General features: G+C 39.9%; 1 protein-coding gene across 5 annotated transcripts in view; it reads right to left on the bottom strand.

Moving 5' to 3' along the window:
• Positions 1-21,061, bottom strand: part of Mapk10 (mitogen-activated protein kinase 10) — a 282,756-nt gene that overhangs the window by 104,965 nt on the left and 156,730 nt on the right. For all 5 annotated transcript variants that reach the window (XM_036200299.1, XM_036200296.1, XM_036200298.1 and 2 more), the window contains one exon: positions 19,124-19,293. In XM_036200299.1, coding sequence (XP_036056192.1) covers positions 19,124-19,293 — 170 coding nt within the window. The remainder of the gene's footprint in view (positions 1-19,123; positions 19,294-21,061) is intronic.

Raw genomic sequence — 21,061 nt, 5'->3', positions numbered from 1 at the left:
GATTTTTAAATCCAGATTTGCTGCTGTTTGTCTACAAGCTATCATCAAAAAGGTAGGAACTTTAAGTGCTTTAAGTGGGGGACAAAATTAACTCTTCATGATGGGAAAATATGTAAACTTGAAGGGAGCAATTTTTTAAAGTCCAGTATTAGAAATTTGCAGGAAAAAAAAAAACAGAGGAAAACATACAAGTAACAGCAAATGGAAAGGGTGTATTTGTGCCATGAATGTAAGTCACCAACAAATGTAGATTCTGATGTACACTGTGTTAAAATAATTACATTTGTTATGAAACTGTCAAGATTATGGAATTTCACACAGATATATAAGTGTGTATATACACACAGAGAAATATAATCCACATATATAAAATCAGGTAGAAACATATTGTTCCTCTAGAAAAATTCAAAGATCTGATAACATGACATACAAGTCCCTCTTAGTGCTGACAGACCTAGCTACTTAGTCAAATTAGCAAATTGTTTTAAGACAATATAAGAACAAAGCAAATAGTAATGAAATGTCCTAGAAGCATTCGAAGTCATGTAAGAATCCTTCTCTTTGTCCTTCCTGTCCCAAAATGAGTCATAGAATCAAAATATATATATAAGAAAGTGATGATATTAGAAGCACTATTCCAACCTATTCCTTTCATGGGACAAAATGAAATTATTCCATTCTGTCAGGCTGGGATTGTGCACTGTTATGCAAATAATAGTACCTATTTCATATAGTTCTAACATCTGTGCTGTTGAGTTTCTCTTAACAATGAAAGTAGAACCTGGTTAAAAGACAAGCTTTGGAAGTTAAAATGTGGAGGCACTTCCAGGAAAAAAAAAAAAAAAAAACTGCCTTTCAAATCAAAAGAAAAACCCAGTCACCCGTTAACATTCCCTAGAATTCATTTGCCATTCACCCACTCAATGAAGACTTTCGGGGCTCCTATCTGTCAGAGGATTTGAGGAAACAGGGCAAAGACAGATTAGGTGATAGCATTAGTCAGGGACATTAATTTATTCATTCATCATAGTCTGGAAAGTTCATGCATTCTTCATAGGCCTTCTGTTTCATTGTGCCATTTTTGCAAATTATTTGGCCATAATCCACATACTATAGCTGCCTGGAGCATAGTATGGAGGTACCAAGACCTGAAATCCACATTAATTTGAAATAATGCCCCAAAGTCAATGTCAGATGATTAAGAAGACAGAGTGAATGTCAGATTCAGAAACTCAAGACTATTTCAAAGACCAATGTATCACCATGCATCATCTCCCTCCCCACAGTAATCGGAGACTTCCAGCTTTAGAAAGGTTCTTAGCATTCCTTAGACCATACCCTTCCCAGATCTCCTTGGAGCCAGACCAGGTTCTGGAGAATGAGTGAGAGCAAAAGGAATATGAATTTGTAGATCAGCTCTTAACAAATTGTTCTCTGTATGATCTTTCTTCTTGATATGAAATGTGGTGGGATCCTCAAGGCTTTGGCCAGGTCAGGAAGAATAATGCTATGAAGATCTCTGTGTCTCTGTGAAATGGTCATCCAGTTCTCTGGGCAACTTTGATTCAAAGGAAAGGAGAATGTTCAAGACAAAGTTATGAACGAAGTGAGAAATCTGACTTATCACTATAGGTCCAGTATCCAGTACAGCACGTGGAACACAGTAGGTATGATATAAATATTTATTAAATTGTAATTAGTAGAATAAACCTGAAGAGGATCCCGACTTTAAGGAAAAATTAAGACAGAATAGGAGATATACACAGAACAAAAGTAAAGAGTGGCTTCACATTTGTGTCTAAATAATGCACATTCTGCTAGTTCTTCAGCAGTAGATTATGTTACATACAAAACCAAAAACCTCCTCATGTTGACAAAACCTGAAAGTTCTTTTCCTAGCATGTTTTTGGTTAACCAGGAAAAAAATAGACATGATGCTAAGCTTGTTAGCAAACATAGGTAAGACTATCAGAGAACTTTAATTGTATTTCATTATTGTTCCAAACTAAGTTATTAATAGATATTTTGAATAAATACAGTAGTAGTTACCCAAATTTCTTCAAAGAGACCACAGATCACTTACTTCTTTTCTGATGTGTTTAAGGTAATAGCTTTGGTTTATGTACACAAAGCACACATTATATAGAGAGCTGCAGCATGTGAGCATTGAATTAAATGTTAAAAGATCTCAGTCCTAGCAATAGGACTATTAAAACAAGCATGTTTTATGTCACAATGATTATTTTTAAATGCTTTTGAGTAGCAATTGGATAAGATTGGTGAAATGCAGAAAGGCTACTATTTAATAAGCCTGGGATTTTACACTGGTGATATAAACACATACTATTTTACATTAATAGTAATTAATGTAAAATAATGGGCGTTTTAAAATCTTAGCCATGTTAGTGTTCTCTGAACAAAATTTTTATGGTTTGGGTAGCAGCTCTCAATGTTCATGCTGTAAGGGCTCAGTTGCCAGCCTGTGGCTTGGTTGGCCTAGTGGGAGCCTTTAGATTACCGAATGTGTATTTTCAGTGAGAGTAAAACATGCTCTTTATTTCCCTACATCCTCCACTTCCTACCATGGTATACCAGAGCTAAAAAGCAACAGAGCCGACTAATCATAGGCAGGAACAACTAAAACTGGGAGCCAAAGGCTTGGGAGGAGGCTCAGTCAGCAGAGAGATGAGTTCAGGTGCCTGACATCCACATAAAACAGCAGCAAAAGATAATACATACATACACACACACACACACACACACACACACACACACACACACACATATATATATATATATATATATATATATATATATATAGAGAGAGAGAGAGAGAGAGAGAGAGAGAGAGAGAGAGAAGAGATTTCTTTAGGTGACCTATATTATAAATTCTCAACCTGTATGTTATGACTGCTTAGAGTCAAATCACCCTTTCACAGGGGACAAAACAGAGGATAATTATCAGATATCCTGCATATCAGATATTTATGTTATAATTCATAACAGTAGCAAAATTACAGTTATGAAGTAGCAATGAAAATAATTTTATGGTTGAGGGTCACCAGAACATGAAGAACTGAATTAAAGGATCACAGCATTAGGAAGGTTGGGAACCACCCTATAACACCAGTGCTGGCTAGGGTGGGAATGAACCTGGAGACAAGTTGTCCCTGGCGGTCCTTGGTCAACAGAGCCAAATGGGTAAGTGAGAGACCCTGTCTCAAAGAGAGACCATGCCTCAAAAAATGAGATAGGGAGCAACTGAGGGAAACACCTAACACCCACCCCAGACTTCCAAATATGTACACTTGCACACACATAAATACATACAACACAGAAAACACACAAACACACAGTATTTATTAAAAAATACTATGAACTGTTTGTATCCCAAGTATTTGTTACTTTACTAAGAACTGACACAGTTGTAGAAGAACAGTATTAGAAATTAAGAAAGGAATAAAAATACTTCTAGCAAGAAAAAAAAAATTACGTTTCAAAATCAATGAAGTCCAAAGCCACCCATTACACCCCAAAGGACTGCATTACACCCCTTTGTCTTCCTAGGGAACAGATGTTTATCAAGCTACAGCACGTTGGATTGCAATAAACGCACCGCAAGTTGAAAATATCCTAAGTTGAAGATGCAGTTACTGCATCTAATCAACCAAACATTATTGCTTCGCAGCACAGGACCATGGGGCAGCTGTGGTTCATTGTCCCTGCTCAGCACTGTGAGCAAGTGTGGTACATCAGATCTCGATCTGCATAAAAGACCAAGATCAAATAAAATTTCCCCTTTGTAAGGCTATATATATATATATATAAAGACAATATATAGTTATATATCATAGATTAGATAATCAAACATCAGAGGTTGTCTGCATTGGAGATTCTCTCTCCACCCTCACTGCCCCTCCCTCACAACTTCCAAAGCTGACAACTATCTATAAGTCCTACATAAATGCCGAGGTTTATAATTTCTTCTTGGAAGTTCAAAACATCCCTTACGTGTACGGTAAACATGGTGATCGCTATTTCCATAAAAATGGAGAAAGAAACATGGGCAGCAGGTGCAAATGTGGCTTTTATTACTAGTACACCTCTGATGGCAAGACTTCAGGATGAAAATAAATTAGTACAGCATTACAAACATATAACGTGATGTAAAATGAGAGCAGACTCATGAAGACGGTGGAGGAGGATGGCACAATGCAGACACAGCTGAGTCCCGGCTCTTCCACCAAGGAGACTCGTCTCCCTCCAAGCTCGAAGATGCAGGAGGGGGACAGCACAGAAAGCTCCATGGTCTCTGACATTTCCCTTAACTTCCCTTTCCATTTCCTGAGCTGGCCATGAGGTGCAACGTTTGCTCCCATCCTCCCCTGCGGTGACAGGCAGCCAGAGGCTTGAAGCAACTGAACTGCTAAGGAAATAAATCCTTTGTCACTATAGTGGAGACTTCCCAATCCAATCAAAATTCTATCTCTGTTTGACAGGAAAGTGACATTATTGAAGACATTTTGAACAGCTTATCCAATATGATTCAATGCCAGCAAAAATAAGTGCTATTCTCAAATTTGGCTTTTCACAAAGAATTATTGCTTCTTTTCTAAATTAATCTCATTAGTCCCTTCCTCTGTCCCTGGAAATTATTCTGTAGCAGGCTTCATTTCTCTGTCTCAATTGTCTTCGTTTCTCTCCAGGAACAGTCTGCTTACTTTGTGGTCTCCTTTGTCTTTTCTCCCATTCTTCTTCCTCTATTTCTGCCTCGCATCTGTCTCTCCCATTCTGTGTCCTCCTGTCCCTGACACCTGCTGTCCTTCACGCATGCATGCCTTTTAACACCCAGAATTCCCTTTTTCATGATGGATAGACGTTTCTGTCGTTAGACAGTGTAGACCTCCTCTATCTGGGAGGACTCGGTTTGTACCACTAAATTCACGGGGAAGAATCAGACTTCAGAAATACAAGTGGAATCAAGGACACTCCATGCCTTAAGGAGCTTCCAGTGCAGAAGAAAGACGCGGGTGTAAAACTGGTGTGAATCTGGGACAACTGAGAAAAGCTCGTTGAGAAGCTGCTGGGAGGGATACTACTACATTCAGCGAGATTTAGCGAGAGAGTAGACACTTGAGCACAAAAGCTGAGAAGCCCTGGGGCTTGTCCCTTTCCTGGGCACACTAGCCTCCTGCACAGTTAGACTGTGGCTCTGTGGCTGAGTTCCAGCCAGCAGGAGGTGAGCAGAAGAGAAATGTCACTTCCAGGCCTTGTCCATAAAGGTTCCTCCACAGTTGTATTCCCTTCTGGTCATTTGGAGTCTCAGATGCTTTGCCACCAACGATGCTGTTGTCCCTGAGATGACTAAACAGAATGGTGACGCCCCTGCCCCCCCTCCCCCGCCCCATTTTCTTTTCCCCTCTCTGCCTGATAAGGAAACAGTAAACTTATATTGTATTGAAGCTTCTATCAATTTTTTCAATTTGTCTGCAGCCGTTAGGATCCTGACTTATGTATAAGGATTGGAGGGTGTGAGCAAGTTGCCCAGGAAAAGCAATGCTGTATTTGTTCACCTCTTCCCTGGATGTCTGACCCTGTGTATTCAACTCTATATCCTCTTGACACATCACAGCTCTAAATGAATCAGTCACTCAATAAATACTTATCTAATGAAAATATACTGATGAGATGTCACAGAAACAATCTTACCCAATCCTATCTTTGTGTGCATATGTGATATGTATATGTGTGCACATATGTGTGCAGTTGTACTTCCTGGTGTAGCCACACGTGGAGGCCAGAGGTTGACAGTAGAGGTCTTTCCTTATGGCTCTCTGTGTTGTTTTTTGAGACATGATCTCTCCCTGAACCTGGAGCTTACCGTTGTCTAGCCTGACTGATGAGCAAGTCCCTGGGATCCCTGGTGTCTGCCAAAGCACTTGGGACACAGAAACAGGCCACTGAGCTCAGCTTTTTAATAGATGCTGGGGATCTACACCCAGGTCCACACACATAAATAGCAAGCACTTCAACAAAGAAACCATAGCACTAGCCCCACCCTTTTATACTGTTTTATATTTTTCTTTGTTTCACATGGACAGTGAGTACAAACAGCTGCCATTGTTTGCATTTTATTCAGCCTACTCAATTTTCTCCAAATCCAAAATTATTCACTGGGTACAAAGCACTAATAGACTGACCTCTGATAAATGACCTTACACTTTAACTGTGAAATAGCCATTTGGGTGCAATTTTCCACCCTTATGACACTAATGATCCACATCCTGTGATGATGACCACATTATGTCTCCCACCCTTATGCCCTGAATGTGGAGTTGTCTGTAAATATGGACTCAATCCTTGCATTTTCTCTGTAATGACTCTTTGGAATATAATGTGTGTCTGTCTCATTTAATGTCATCAGATCAAGTTTAAATTAGTATGACATGTATTATTAAATGATTTGAAAGATCAATTTTGTTATTACCAGCTCATCTTCTTTAGATAGACCAGTGACATAATTATTATAATTATTACATTAACACTTATTTACAATAGTATCTATTACATAGCTATAATGCCAGATTCTAAGTACACCGTGTTAATTATTGCATTAGTACCTCTGAATAACCTCTGAAATTGGGTTGTCATGTTATTAATTTAGCACACTATGTTTATACATGTAATGTTGAAGTATGTTATAGGAAACAATTCAATATTTAAGGTGTTTCCACTATGTACCAAGCATTTTCAAAATTATTTAGACATAAATTTTAACACAAATCCTAATTGTGATAAAATCACACCCTAGCAGCAGACATTTAAACAACAATAAGAATATCAATAATTGCAAGAGAGATGTCACGGGTAAGAGAGCAGACCCTTTTGCTGAGCAGTAGAGAAGGTGTAATGGGGGTAACAGAAGACATTCTCACAGCCAAAAGTGGAAGAGGAGGCATTCACCCCAGGAAACAGAAGGAATATCACAAGCCTCAAGTGGGAGCAAAATAACTTTCAGAAGGAGAAATCTAGATGACTGGCTGGAGGCACCTCGATCTCAGCTCCTCTTCCCCCCCCCCCCCCCCCCCCCAAAAAAGATTCTAAGCAAGAAATGTGTATCCAAACCTCATAGTAAGAAAGCGAAGAGGTGTTGTGATCTTTCTCCCTTGCTGTAACAGGGATGAGGGTGAAAGACAGTTCCCCAATCCTCTGTCCCTGTGAATGATGCTGGCAAGCCTAACCATTGGGATTTCCCAATTCCACTTCTAAAAGTAACCTGAAATCTCACAGTTGCCTTGGTTTGGGAAGGACTTCATGTCATCTTCCCAGAAGACACCCAGGGTATGAATGGATAGTAGACTTGAAAAGTGAACTATGGTCTGAAGATAGAGCATTTACTATATGAGTCAGAAACCCTGGCATTGTACCACCCAGGTGCCCCGAAGTATTCCACTGCTTTCTCTCAGCACATATCTTCCTCGGAGACCCAGTTAGGCTTCCAAATGTCAAATCTACTGACTGTTCTGCATTCTAGCAGTCAGATGCTGCCAAATGGGAAGGAATGAAGGACACCGCTCTCAAGAAACAAGAGATCAGAATGCTTGTCCTCTGAGACAGGAGCAGCTGGAAAGAAAGAACCTCAGCTGAGGAACTGCCTCCAACGGACTGGCCCATGAGCATGTCTCGGGGCATTTTCCTGATTGTTAACTGACATATGAGGACCCAAGCCACTGCTGGCTGTGCCATCCCTGGCCAGGTGGCATAAGAGAAGTATTAAAAGAGCAATTGACCAAGCCAGGGGGCACAAACCAGTAAGCAGCACTCCTCCATGCTCTCTGCTTCAGCTCCTGCCTCCAGGTTCCTGTTTTGAATGTCCTGACTTCCCATGATGATGGACTGTAAAATCTAAGCCAAATAAACCCTTTCTTCCCCAAGTTCTTTTTGATCAGAGATTTACCACAATAACAGAGAATCAAAGCAGCCCAGTAGCCAACCAACATAATATTGACATAAAACAGACACACAGATGAGTGGGACAGAAGTATGAGCCCACCCCTCAACTCATTCTTGACAAAGGAACCAAAAGCACACATCAGAGAAAGAACAGTCTCTTCAAACATGGAGGAGAGGGCTGAAACTTGATCCTTATCTCTCATCCTGTATAATAACAAACTCGAATGCTTCAATAGCCTAAATAGAAGACCTGAAGCCGAAATTACTGGAAGAGAGCATCAATACATTGATAACAGTGACAGTTTTCTAAATCAGATCTCCAAAGCTTAGCAAAGGCAAGACAATCTAAGCACAAGCTTCCACACAGTGGGAAAAAGTCAACAGAGTGGAGAGACAGCCTACAGACTGGAGAAATCCATTTAATGACTATTCACTAGGCAGAGGCAGAGGGTTACCATCCAGAACACACAAAGAACAACAAGAAAAAATTAAAAATTAAAAGCAACCCAATTTTAAAGTGAAAAGGATACAAGTGGGTGCATCTCAAAATGAAGAGATACAAATAGACAATAAATAAAAGACTTTATAACATTAGCCACTAAGGTTACAAATCAAAACTACTGTTAAATTCCATTTCACTCCAGTTACAGCAGCTATTATCAAATTAGCCAAAAGAAAGAAAGAAAGAAAGAAAGAAAGAAAGAAAGAAAGAAAGAAAACACATGAGCTGAGGAGAAGGTTCCACTCCATCTGGAAACATCTATAAAGCAATTGCCATGAGAAACTGGGTCCAACCAGTATCCACATTAAAAACAATCAGACAACAACACAACAAACACACAAAACATGTGGAAAGCAGGGCTGCACAGACCCCTGAGCTCACTGGACAGCTACCCTACCCTAATCAGTGAGCCCCAGTTCCTCGTAAGAGACCCTGACACAAAGACCAAGGTAGGGCTGGAGAGAAGGGTCCGTGGATGAAATAGAATAGTGCAAGTGTGAAGACCTGAGTGTGAGTCATGAAAAATGACCATAAAAACCCAAGGCAATGCACAAGTGTGTAAGCCCAGTACTCGTAGGAGGAGCTGTGAGGCAGAGATGGGAGAATCCTGGAAATTCCTAGAAGAGGTAGCCTGGTGTACATGATGGAAAAACACAAGGAGAATTTACCTGAGACAAGATGGAAAGTGAGGATTGATACCCAAGGTTGTCCTCTGACCTCCACAAGTGTACTATGTAATGTCCATGCTGGCATTAATATACATGAGTGTACATATGCACATGCGCTGATTGCGATCAGCCACCTCACTTTCCAGCCACCATGCCTTCCCATCAGGATGGATGATGACCCTTCTCAAGTGAGGAGCCAGAACAAATTCTTCTATCCGGCAGTCTCTTTTGCCAGGTATTTTGTTATAACAAATATATTCCTGCTTTGCCCTCCACAGCTTTGGCTTTCTGGTTATTAAACTATAAATGATCCTGTTCCTTAGGACTGGCCGCAACCCAGGCCAGTTAATAAGACTGAAAACTAACACATATTTCCGTAACACCAGGTATTAGAACCTTCCAAACACCATTTTGAAATTCAAAGAAAGTAAGAATTAATACTTCGATAGTGTGATGGTTAATCTTGTTTGAAAACCTGACTGCATCTGGAATCAACTAAAACACACTCCCATGAGGAATTTTCTCGATCACATTATTTGAAACAGGAAGACCCACCTAAATGTAATACCTTTTGGTGGCATCTCGGATTAAAAGACATAGAAAAGGAGACTTTGCTTTTTGCCTGCTTGTCTTCTCGACGGCATGTTCATCCATCCTACCGCTGTGGCCCTCCTTTGCCAATATAGAGCCAACTTCTTCAAGAAGTCCAATGTAGCCAGCAGCTCTCTAGTAATCCTCCAAGCCTTCAGCTCCAGGCTGGGAATACCAAGACATGCAGCCTTGTGGACCAAGCAACTACCAGACTCTCAGCCTCTCCAGTGTGAGAGAGCCATTGTCTCACACTGCCCAAACGCTGTTCTGTTTGTCCTGTTCCTTAGCAAGCCCTGAGAAATGCAGACAGTGTCCATGTCCAGACATCACATAGAAGTTGAAAATAAGGAGTGAGAAGGAAGCCAGTGGAAAGCTAGAAGAAGCATGGGAGATCATTCATAGCTGTCTCAAGTCTCCTTCTCCATCTGCCATATTGTTACAGGATTGGGACCATTTGTGAAATGAGACTGAAGGATTGTGGATGCGCAAAATTCCTATCGTTCTACCAAAAACCTTGGTTATGAAAGGAGTGACAGAAAGGTCTTTTGGGGGCAAACAAAATCTAAATGACTTGCTTTTTGGTGGAAATTTGTAGAGAGGTCTTCTATAGGCAGAGAAAGAAAGCTTCTGTTGATTCTGTGCAGAGATGGAAGAGAAGGGACTCACAGACACAGGTGGCAGCCATGCTGGGGTGTTCTTCATGGAGGACCACACTGAGCAGGGAAGGCTTCAGATGCCGATGAAGAAGGAGAAATGAAGCCCTCGCCTGTTTCAGGCCATATGTTTCCTTTGGAAAGAAGGAGGTAAGGCCTTCTGCACATAATGGAGTGAGGAAATGAAATTAGAGCCTCGCAGGGAAGTTGTAAAAGGGTTGTAACAGCCACCGTGGGAAATGGTAGGGGAAGCTGAGGAGACACAGAAGTGAAAGAGCCTCTGAGCGAGAACGAGGCCCAGCTGAGGATGGAGCTCATAAACCCATAATGGAGAAAATCAGCGTGATTATATGATGCTCAGCTGGCTCAGGCTTCCAGGAAGAGTGGGAAAGCAGCCAAGTGGGATGAGAGCTTGGAAAACAGAGCTGCAGACAAGACAAGAGGGAAGAGGAAACCACATTTGAGGTGTGTGTTGTCCATCCTCATGAGGCCAAGGTTAGGTAGGGGGAAAAGAAAGCAGCAGATGAGCAATGGCCTCAGATCAAAGAAAGACTTTGACAGACAAGGTCCATGAAGACATGTTGAGAGCAATGGGTGAAAGAGAAGGTTCCTGGAAGAGAGGGGATTTATGTCAACACGAAAATCATTTGGCTTGTAATTTTCCTCTCCTCCTCAATTCTTTCCATCTTAGGACTCTCAAACCACTATGCCAGGGAAATGTTCAGCAATGTTATTATCTGTATTTATTGAATCTGTTACGCTGTTGTGGTTTCCAGTTTCCAGTTTTGCTAGGTAAATTCTCTTTCCTTTGAAATCTGAAGTTCACTCACTTTCAGCCACTTGTCCACTTCATAGTCTGCGTTGCTCTGGGAGAGCCCAAAGGAAAGTATATTTTTAAATATACTTGGGATTTGATCCACTTTGATTGAGAATAAAGTTTTTGAGTTTTGTAAATGGGCATAATTAAATCTTTTGTGTAAAACATTTTAATGACAATGTAAAAATATAAACAAGGAAGAGCACAGCTCAAAGAAGCGGGGAGTACACATGTCAGTGACTAGAAGGAACCCGTGCCCAGTGAAGTGGGCAAGCACCTTTTCTGATGCTGACTTAGGCTCTCCCGTGGTAGACAGGAGCTTAACATGCAATGATTCAAGGCTGAATTCATAACTTGTGACAGGTAAAGTGAAAAGCACTTGACAGGGTCAAATATTTTAAATAAATTTAAATTCCATTGCAGAAGAGGATGTGAATCGGGGGCTGAGAGCACACAAAGGGAATGCTAGGGCTGTCACTCCATCTTCCAAATGGAGAGATGGAAGATGTCATTCCTTTGTCCTCAGCTCCTGCAGTCAAATCCTAGATGAGCAAGACAGCCCAATGCTATAAACAGAATGTCATGTTGTAACAGGCCCAAGGAATGCCTCTGCAGCGAGGGGCCAGTGCCTCCCTCTGAGCTTCATCAAAAGAGCCCTTCGGCACTGGTATCGTTAGTTGCAATGTTTATAATTCTGTATCTTCTCTTTTTTAAAACGAGCAAGCCTTGTCTGCAGGTGGAAAGGACAGGGCTCCTGGAGTAAATAAAACACCACAATCTGAGGAAGGGCAATTGCCATCTGTTACTTAGCATAATTCAGTTGCACTGATGAAGCTGTGTCCTTCCCATGAGGAACTTCGACTTTTCTAAGATAAACTGGGTAGTGCAGAGGTTAGCATATGCATTGCATGTGTATATACAGGTTAAATATTATACGTAATGGATGCACATTAATCCTAAGAATTAGTCCGGATTTATGCACCAGATAAAGGAACATGGTGACCACACAGTGATTTTATTTTAAAGATGAGAGTATTAGTTCATTGATGAGCTGGGGGTACCTTATGAAGCAAGAATCAATGTCACTTAGCCATTCCATCTCAGGGACTGAAAATGAAGTTATAAATAAATACATAAAGAATTAACTAATTATCTCCTCTGACAGAGACATTGGTATTATCCCAATAGATGATTTTTAAGGAAGTCAAACATCTGTAACTGAATAATTATTTATGGAAATACAAATGAATAATCTTCACTTCTGCTAAAAAAAGTGTTTAGACTACAAATTCTTATTAATTTTTAACCCCAGGATCATAAATTAATTAAAAATTAACTAAAGAATAATGGAGTTTGGAATAATTGTCTATTATACACCTTAAACCCAAATACAAATGTTTAGATAATATTCTACCAACCTCATAAATATCACCTATCACTTGACAATTATATATTTACACATATCAACTCCCATGCTTTATAGTCAACACAAAATTATAGATGTTATATATAGTATTTTATAAATGTGTATTTGCCTTTAAGCATTCTTCCATCAAACTTCTACCTATTATTTCTCAAAGTACTACATTTTCTCTGTGAAAGTAAGAAATGTTACTTACAAGTCTTATTCATTAATCAAGGAAAGTGTAACTTATACCAGGGGCCAGGAAGAATAGCAGAGGGGGAGAGAGAATAAAACACCTTACCCTGTCCTAGTCCACTTAGGTACCACCGCCTCAACCCTCTCACAGGTATGGAGACAATGTGTGCAGCTCAATGTACCTTATTAAGGAGGCTGCCATTGAGGACTGCAAAATGAGTTGAAAATAATGGGTGCAGAATGTGTTGGTATTCCACATGCAAATGAGACTCTGATTGCTTCCCTGGTCAAGGGCTAAATATAAATGTGTGATTAAAGCTGAGTCACTTAGAGTAATGGCTCATTAGAAGCTGAGAGAAATGCACTGTAGAAGTGTGAATGATGCTTCCCAAGACAAAATAAAATCACCTGGGAACCATTGAGCAAGTCTCTCTTGTGTTATTCAGGAAGTCTGAGACTTGGGAAAACACTCTGTATGGTTTGACCCATCTCTGCTTTTACCCATCAACCCCATCTCCATAAAATGTCCCCACTCAACTTCTGACCTTAAAGATGATTATCTTGTTCTGTGTCAATTTGTAAATTGTGTTGTGGTTTAATTTGTTTGTTTTTTTGTTTTGTGAGACAGGGTGTCACAACATAGCTCTGGCTGTCCTTGAACTCGCTCTATAAACCAGGCTGGCCTTGAACTCACAGAGATCCACTTCCTCTGCTTCCTGAGTGCCAGGATTAGAGGCGTGTGCCACCACTTGCAGCTGTGCCAATGTTTGTAACTTATGTATTATAAAGAATACTGGTCAATAAAAGTTCAAGTTCAAAGACAGGGGTGGGGAGGGGCACGGACCACGACAGCTCAGATGCCTCCTTACCAGACTGACGCATGGAGTATTAGTAAAGTCATTTTGTTAACTCCATATATCCAGGATCTGAGAATTAAGCAGCAGCTATAAATCAACCACAGTCGTGGATTACGTGTTTATTGTTTTTCAGTTTTCTATTGTTAAAAACCTAGAAGCCTGCCTTCCTCAAACCCACTTCCAGTCATGACCATTTCATGTGTGTTGTATAACTATCTCAAAACACTAAGGCAGCCCTCTCCTGAAGACTGGGAAAATGCTGAGATGGTCTGCTTACCGCCTCCTGAACACTGTTCTGAAAGCTCATCTCTCAGATTGCTTTATGATTTCCCACCATGAATTGACAGGCATTCCCAGTTCAGACAGTGAAGCATAATGATTTTCACCATTTCCGCTTTGGTGAATAATCGTTTTTATCCCTCAGAAGGAAAAGGTTCTGATTTGTTCTAAAAGACCTCATATTCGCTTCGTGTAATAGCTCTCAATAGTGATATTTATGTTCTGTGATCCATAGGAAAGTTTGAAAGCCACAGCAGGAGTTAATTCTTTAGGAGATACTGTAGCACTGCTTTGGGCCCATGGCATTAAGTAAGTAATAAGTCAAAGGAGGAGAAATTGTAAAAATAAGTAGCAAGTGTCAGACAACTGGAAGAGTAGAAATGAGATCCCATTTCAAGAAAAGAAAGGGGATGGGAGTGGGTGGCAGAACACCTACATCTACAATCAAACCGCAGAACTCCTCTTGGACACACACACACACACACACACACACACACACACACACGTACATACACAGTTTTATTGTGGCACATTAAAAATAATTGGTGACATCTCTTTTCAAATTGGTTCCTCCGTGTTGTATTCCCACTCCAAAGTAAAGTGAGCACAAATAAATGGCCTTTTAAAATTCGCCTCTTCCCCAGAGACCACAATCATATTCAGCTCCCAATTCTAACCAGTCTCTAAATTCTGGATTATAGGGAATAGTTAAGACAATATATGCACGTGACCATCGTCATGAACACAGGGACAGTCTGTGGACTCCAGGGAGAAGTCTGACTATGGATGTGTGTTGGGTGTGAAGGGGCTTACTGTCTACAAAAGGAAAGAGAAGAGAAAATAATGAAGGAACGTTGGCAGGGAAGGCAAACCAACCAGAGACTGCGACAATACACGACAAGGCCACATTTTCACAAAGACACCTTAACTCTGAGGTTGAGAAAGCCAAAGGAAGAGATGCCCATATCTGTCCACACAGAGTGTGTTCTGACTGCAGTGTTTACACATATCACAGAGCAAGGCCTAGAATGCCCATCTCTGTCCAGCATTTTGCCCTTTGCTAAGATGAACATGGCTTTTATTTCCTTCATCCAGAAGCAAAAGAGTCAAGAACCTCAGCAAACACCCAGGCTACCATCTTGAAATGCAAGTGGGATTTTTGTTTTCTTGGTTTTGATTTTGTTTGCTGATAAATATGTCCTAAAAATGGCTTTACTGGTGGACAATTTTGAAGCAGATGCATAGATAGAGCTGTGAGTGAAAGTCCCAGGGAACCGGCAGTAAAGGCTGAGAGCAGTCAGTCGTCCAAGTCAGAAAATCCTGGATGGGCCACTGACACTTGCAAAGGGGCACTCCAGAGTTTATGAAGATGACATGTAGCTTGTTTTAATACTAAAACTCACTTCCCCGGGTGGATACTTAAAATGCTGTGGAGATATGCAATGTGCCAAGTTGTACACAGAACTACCTGCACTAGACAGAGAATGTGGGAAGACCTGAGCCCCAAAGCCCATACATCCTCATTGCTCAGAAAGCCTGCACTGTATGATATAACCCTGTTGTGCATTGGAGCTGTTCAGAAAACCTTGTCTCTGCCCTAGACATCTCCCTCCACAGGAAAAGAATCTTTCTCTAGTAAGTTGTTTTTATTTCTGCTACACCATGGACATGTTTCTGTCCAACTCCTTGTTCTAGGACACAAGGAACCAGAACCCTTCCAAGGGTGCCCACAAACTCAGTGTCCCCAGTATCAGTTCCAATATTGACTTCTATTGTCGACAACTCTATGTAAGTCTGAGGATGGTTTACATTGCGTAGAAAGGAGAAAGAGAGCACCAAACAGCCCATGAAACACACTGCAAAAATCTGAGGAGTTCTCAGCCTTCCATGATCATCTGTCATTTCATTGAGTCACATGTTCCTTGGATCTGCCAGGGCTTCCTCAAAAGTCTACTCATTGCCTGCTACTGAAAATGTCACAGTAACAGTTCATTTTCATGACAACCTTATTAGAAAGAAAATAAAACTCTCCACAAATGTTTCTGAGCTATGGATCTATTGAGGAAAACTTGCTTGTGTGAATATTCTATACTTCTCCACCAAAGGAAAATAACTAAGAAGTGCTGTTCTCATCCCACACCTCAATAAGTTTGGGGTGTTTGAAGCAATTATCTTATTTTTAAATTATTTTGCTATTCTATGTGCATAGGTGTTTTGCTTATGTATATGTCTGTTCACCACATGCGTGCCTCGTGCTCACAGCAGCCAGAATTCCCTGGAATTGGAGCTATAGATAATTGTGAAGCACTATGCAGCTGCTGGGAATTGAACCCAGATCCTCTGGAAGAGCAGCCAGTGCTCTTAACTACTAAGCCATCTCCAAGTCACATAGCAGTTATCTTCATGCTACCATCTTAGCTGCCACATGTACATTAGTGCCACTGGCATGACTTCCACAAAATAACTGCTTAAGAACCAATTAATCATCTTACAGTTCTGTAGACCAGGAGCCCTGTGGGAGTCTCACTGAGCTAAAATCAAAATGTGGGAAAGCCAAGGTCCTCTCTGGGGGTCCTAGAGAAGAACCTGCTTCTTCCTGTTTGGTTGTTGGCAGTTCCAGTTCCTTAGGGTTGAGACTAATGTCTCCCACTCACACCAACGCAGCTCCCCAAAGCCAGAACCATTCCTGGGCTCATGACACTACCTTCTCCATTTTCAAAGCCTGCCATATGGCCAGTTTCCAGTATTTCAAATTTTGGCTTCACCCTTTCTGATGACGTGCCTCTGATACGATTCTCTGTCATCCTTTCATACTTTTAAGAAGTAGTGTGATTATGTTGGTCCCACCTGGATATGTCAAGATAGCCTCTGTCAGGATTCTCAGGCACACTGTGATTCGCAGGCACACTGTGAGCTCCTCTTAGTCCTTGGGTTTTGGGGCTCACTGGCAGGAATCTCTGAAGGGCAATAATGCTGCTGCCCCACCACTAAAATATTTTTATGCCACCAAGAGTTTACCTTACATGTGAACCATAAAAATAGACAAATAAAAAAATGCTATAAATACACATTTCTTTTTTAACCTATTTCAAAATTTCTGGAAGGAAAGTTTTAACCCATTGTTTAAAAACACAAAAATGTTCCATTTTTCAAATTGTAATGTTATACAAAAATGGAAATTTGCAGGTGATTTTGTACAACAGCCTCCATGCGTTTGGCAAGTTTGATCTAAATCCTAGTGTCCTGACTTGGGAAGTGTGTCCACAGTGCAACTGTACTCACCACAAGTCTGGACTCTGAACTAAAATTGACTGACATAATGACCAAATTTTAAATAGACCAAAAAATGTACAATGAGTATATATATGGGAAAGATTCGAAACTATCCATTGCTACAATTAAAATAGTATTTCCAATTTTTTGCTTTTTTTATTTTAGATATTCATATCTTTTTTGCTATTGTATTTTTATTATTTAAAGCAATATTTTAATTTAAATATATTTTATTATAGTCTTCTCCTCCCCCAAGTCTTTCCAGATCCTCTTTCCTCTACTTACCCAACTTTAAATTCTTTCTCAAAAAACAAACAAAACCCTTATGCAACAACAAAATCAAAGAAACAAAATAAAACCACATCCAAAAAAGAAAACAAAAACAAAAACCAACAAAAAAACCAACACCATTTTCCTAGTGTATCTTTCAGGCAGTAAATCACTGTTGTTAAAAGAGCATTTCCAGAATTATAAATGGTTGAAAAAAGTGTTTAAAATTTTAAAAAGCAAATATAACTTTGTCTTCACCCATCCCACACTGTAAACTTCTGTTTTTCCACATACATATAAATTAATTGTCAGTAATCTAGACAATAAAGTGCATTGCATTAATAAATATCCTTTATAAATATACATATCTAAATATATTGGAGTATATATACTAAACTTTTACTAACTGGTATGAATAACCAAAACTTGAAAATTACTATGCTAATAAGTATACTTCATATATTTAGTTAACAAATTGCATACTAAAACTATTTAAAAGAATGTTTGTCAATTAACTTAATATTTAGTTTTCCATGAGCATCACAATGGCTAATTCAGATATAGATGGTTTCATTTAATCACTCAATCATAACATGAAAGAATAAGGTAGGAGTGTGTGTGTGTGTGTGTGTGTGTGTGTGTGTGTGTGTGTGTATGAGAGAGAGAGACAGAAAGACAGAGACAGACAGAGAGACAGAGAGTGTGTTTATGTGTACCATGTGCATGCCAAAAACCAGGGAGGTCGGAAGAGGGCATTAGATCTCTTGGAACTGGAATTACAGGCAGTTGTATGCTGCCCAAGAGCCCCAAGCAAACATATTTTATACTATTTCTACATAGTTAATTTTGAACATCGAACTTTGTCTTAGTTACGGTTTCTATTGCTGTAATAAGACACCATGACCAAAGCAACTTGGGGAGTAAAGTTTTATTTCATCTTACACTTCCGAGTCACACTCCATCACTGAGCGAAGTCAGGGCATAAACTCACACAGGACAGGAACCTGAAGGCAGGAGCTGATGCAGAGGCCATGGAGGGATGCTGCTTCCTGGCTTGCCCAGTCTGCTTCCTTACAGCATCAGGACCACCAGCCTAGGAGTGGCACCACCCCCAGTGAGCTGGGACCTCCCCCATCAATCATCCATTAAGATAATGCTGCACAGGATTGCCTCCTGGCCCACCTGGTGGAGACATTTTCTCAGCTGAGTTTACCTCTTCCCAAGGGAGTCTTAGTTTGTAGCTAGTTGATACAAAATGCACCAGTACAAACTTTAAAAGTCACAGAGACAGCTCACTCATCTCTCTTGAGTGTGTTGGGGAATCTAACTGACCCTATCTTCAGATACAATTGTTCTTGCTGTGAAATATACAAATAAACTTTTCTAAACCCAGTAGCATCAGCTAAAGCACTTTCATAGATCCTCTGGATCTATTCACTGTCTTTGTGTGATCAGTTTTTGTTTTCTGGTCATCAGAAAAACATCATAAGCCATGTTGCATCTTGTGAACAAGCAGATAACGAGTTAAAAAAAATGAAGCTTGCAATTTTATATTTTCAATATATGTATTTCCCTTGATATCTGTGTGATTATCTTTTTGTATTACATAAATGAATATATCATACTGCCTTTAAAAGTATAACAAATCCATTCTACTTACCAAACTATTCCCTGAGCCCCAGAGCCAATCGGCTTCAGGTTCTGGTAGCGCTTGAGAACGGTGAAGGTCGAGTCTCCTACTTCCACACTGTAGAACTGGTTGTCTACTTTGCTTTTACTCATGTTGTAATGTTTGGCAATATATGACACATCCACGTGTCTATCGAATCCCTGTCAAGAAGAACAATGAAACAACGTGAGTCAAGCGCAGTAGTACTTTGGTAACGGATACGGAGAAGTCTCTTCTTTCATCTGGCCATCTATCATCTCGTCCAGCTAGCTCACATAGGGAAAAACAGTCTGTATTAGGCCCTGCCAGTTTACTTGAAGTAAATGAGGCCTAACATGCAAAGAATGTCTTCTCAGCGTTAAAATGTTTAATGCCTGGGAATATAGATCAATGGTTCCATCCTTCGTAACTTAATGACAGCAAAAAACAACACCTGTTTAAAGCAGAGAGAAAGGAGATTTGGTCACAGGACAATTTTGTCCCTTTAGGTAAACAAACAGATATTTTGGCTTCAGACATTTAAGGATTCAGGAAATGAGAGAAGTGCTGACTAGTCACAAGAGGGAAGCTAAAGATGGCCAGTGCAGTTCTTCCTCAAAATGGGCTCAGGCCACAAACTAGCATGAGATTCAACTTTTATTAACAAGGTATTAACAAGGAATTAAACACAATTGACTTTATTTTCCTCACCAATCCCCAAATTACTACTATCCATATTAAGTGCTAAGAATACCAGATTAAACATAAACATTGATCTAAAATTCCATGACACTATTTTGAGGGTGCTTAGATTTTACATACCTTGCTTACTGCATTTCCTGTTTATCTATGCAGAATTTTAAATGTCGCTCATATTTGGTAATTAAAGTGTTGTCTTAAAATCCTGAATATTTACATGCAATATATAATAAATTAGTACTTATTCATAAAAGCTCTTACATCATACTTTACTGCACAAAAGATATGGACTCTATAGTTTGGTGGTTCATACTATAACTAACTGATTTCATGTGGCATGCACTGGTGAATGCCTACTTAATACTTAGGCCTCTTGGTGATTTTATTTAGGTTTTAAACATGCATTCTTTCTGTGTGTTGTTTCCAATAATTGAAAAACAAATAATCTTAGCCAGTGGTTCCCATTAGACATAGAATTTACATGTTGGGGGCATTCAGGTAAGAGAATCCTGACAAGTTGTATAAAGCAACAGCGATAAGAGATATAGCTGATATGTTCCTTGTGAAAGCCTGCTGGGGGCCCTGTAGAAGTTGGGTATTCCCACACAACCAATCATTTTCCACATACATCACAAGGTTTGAATGTCCTGATGAAGCTTGAATCAGTGAAAACTCTGCCTACAGTGCTTTGAGCCAAGAATTTAAAGCAAAGAATTTTTGTATAATTTAAACACATTAACTTTTCTGAATTTCAATTCTTATATAACTTGAAAGATTTAAACTCTCTTAGGCTCTGAACCTCTGAGTTGGCCATAAAACCATTTTCCTTGGAAAGTTTTGCCATCTCATGTCTAAATAAAAAGTTGAAATGGAAGTATCTCTTAATCTCCGCCTGAATGGAATATGATCTAGGCAGAATGGTGATGTCATGGAATACAATGCAAGCAAAATGGTGACATCATCGAATATTGTAGCAGGAATCTTAAATGGTCTTATTAATAAAATCAAACCTGAGGCCAGTTATTGGGGTGAATGCTGGAAGATCATAGAGACAGAATAAGCCACATCTACCTCACCTCACCAGTTCCTCAGCTGGTCTTGTTTCTTCAGACTGGAAGCTTCTGAGTCCTCATCCAAATGAATCTCAGCTGAACTGTGCTGCTCAAAACCTAAAAGCTTAACCAGCCAAATGCTTAACCAGCCAAATGCTTAACTAGCTCTGGTGCCTGGTTTTCATGCCTTATATATCTT

The sequence above is a fragment of the Onychomys torridus genome, chromosome 10 (genome assembly GCF_903995425.1).
Source record: "Onychomys torridus chromosome 10, mOncTor1.1, whole genome shotgun sequence".
Classification (NCBI taxonomy): Eukaryota; Metazoa; Chordata; class Mammalia; order Rodentia; family Cricetidae; genus Onychomys; species Onychomys torridus.
This window is presented reverse-complemented; position numbering and strand designations above follow the sequence as displayed.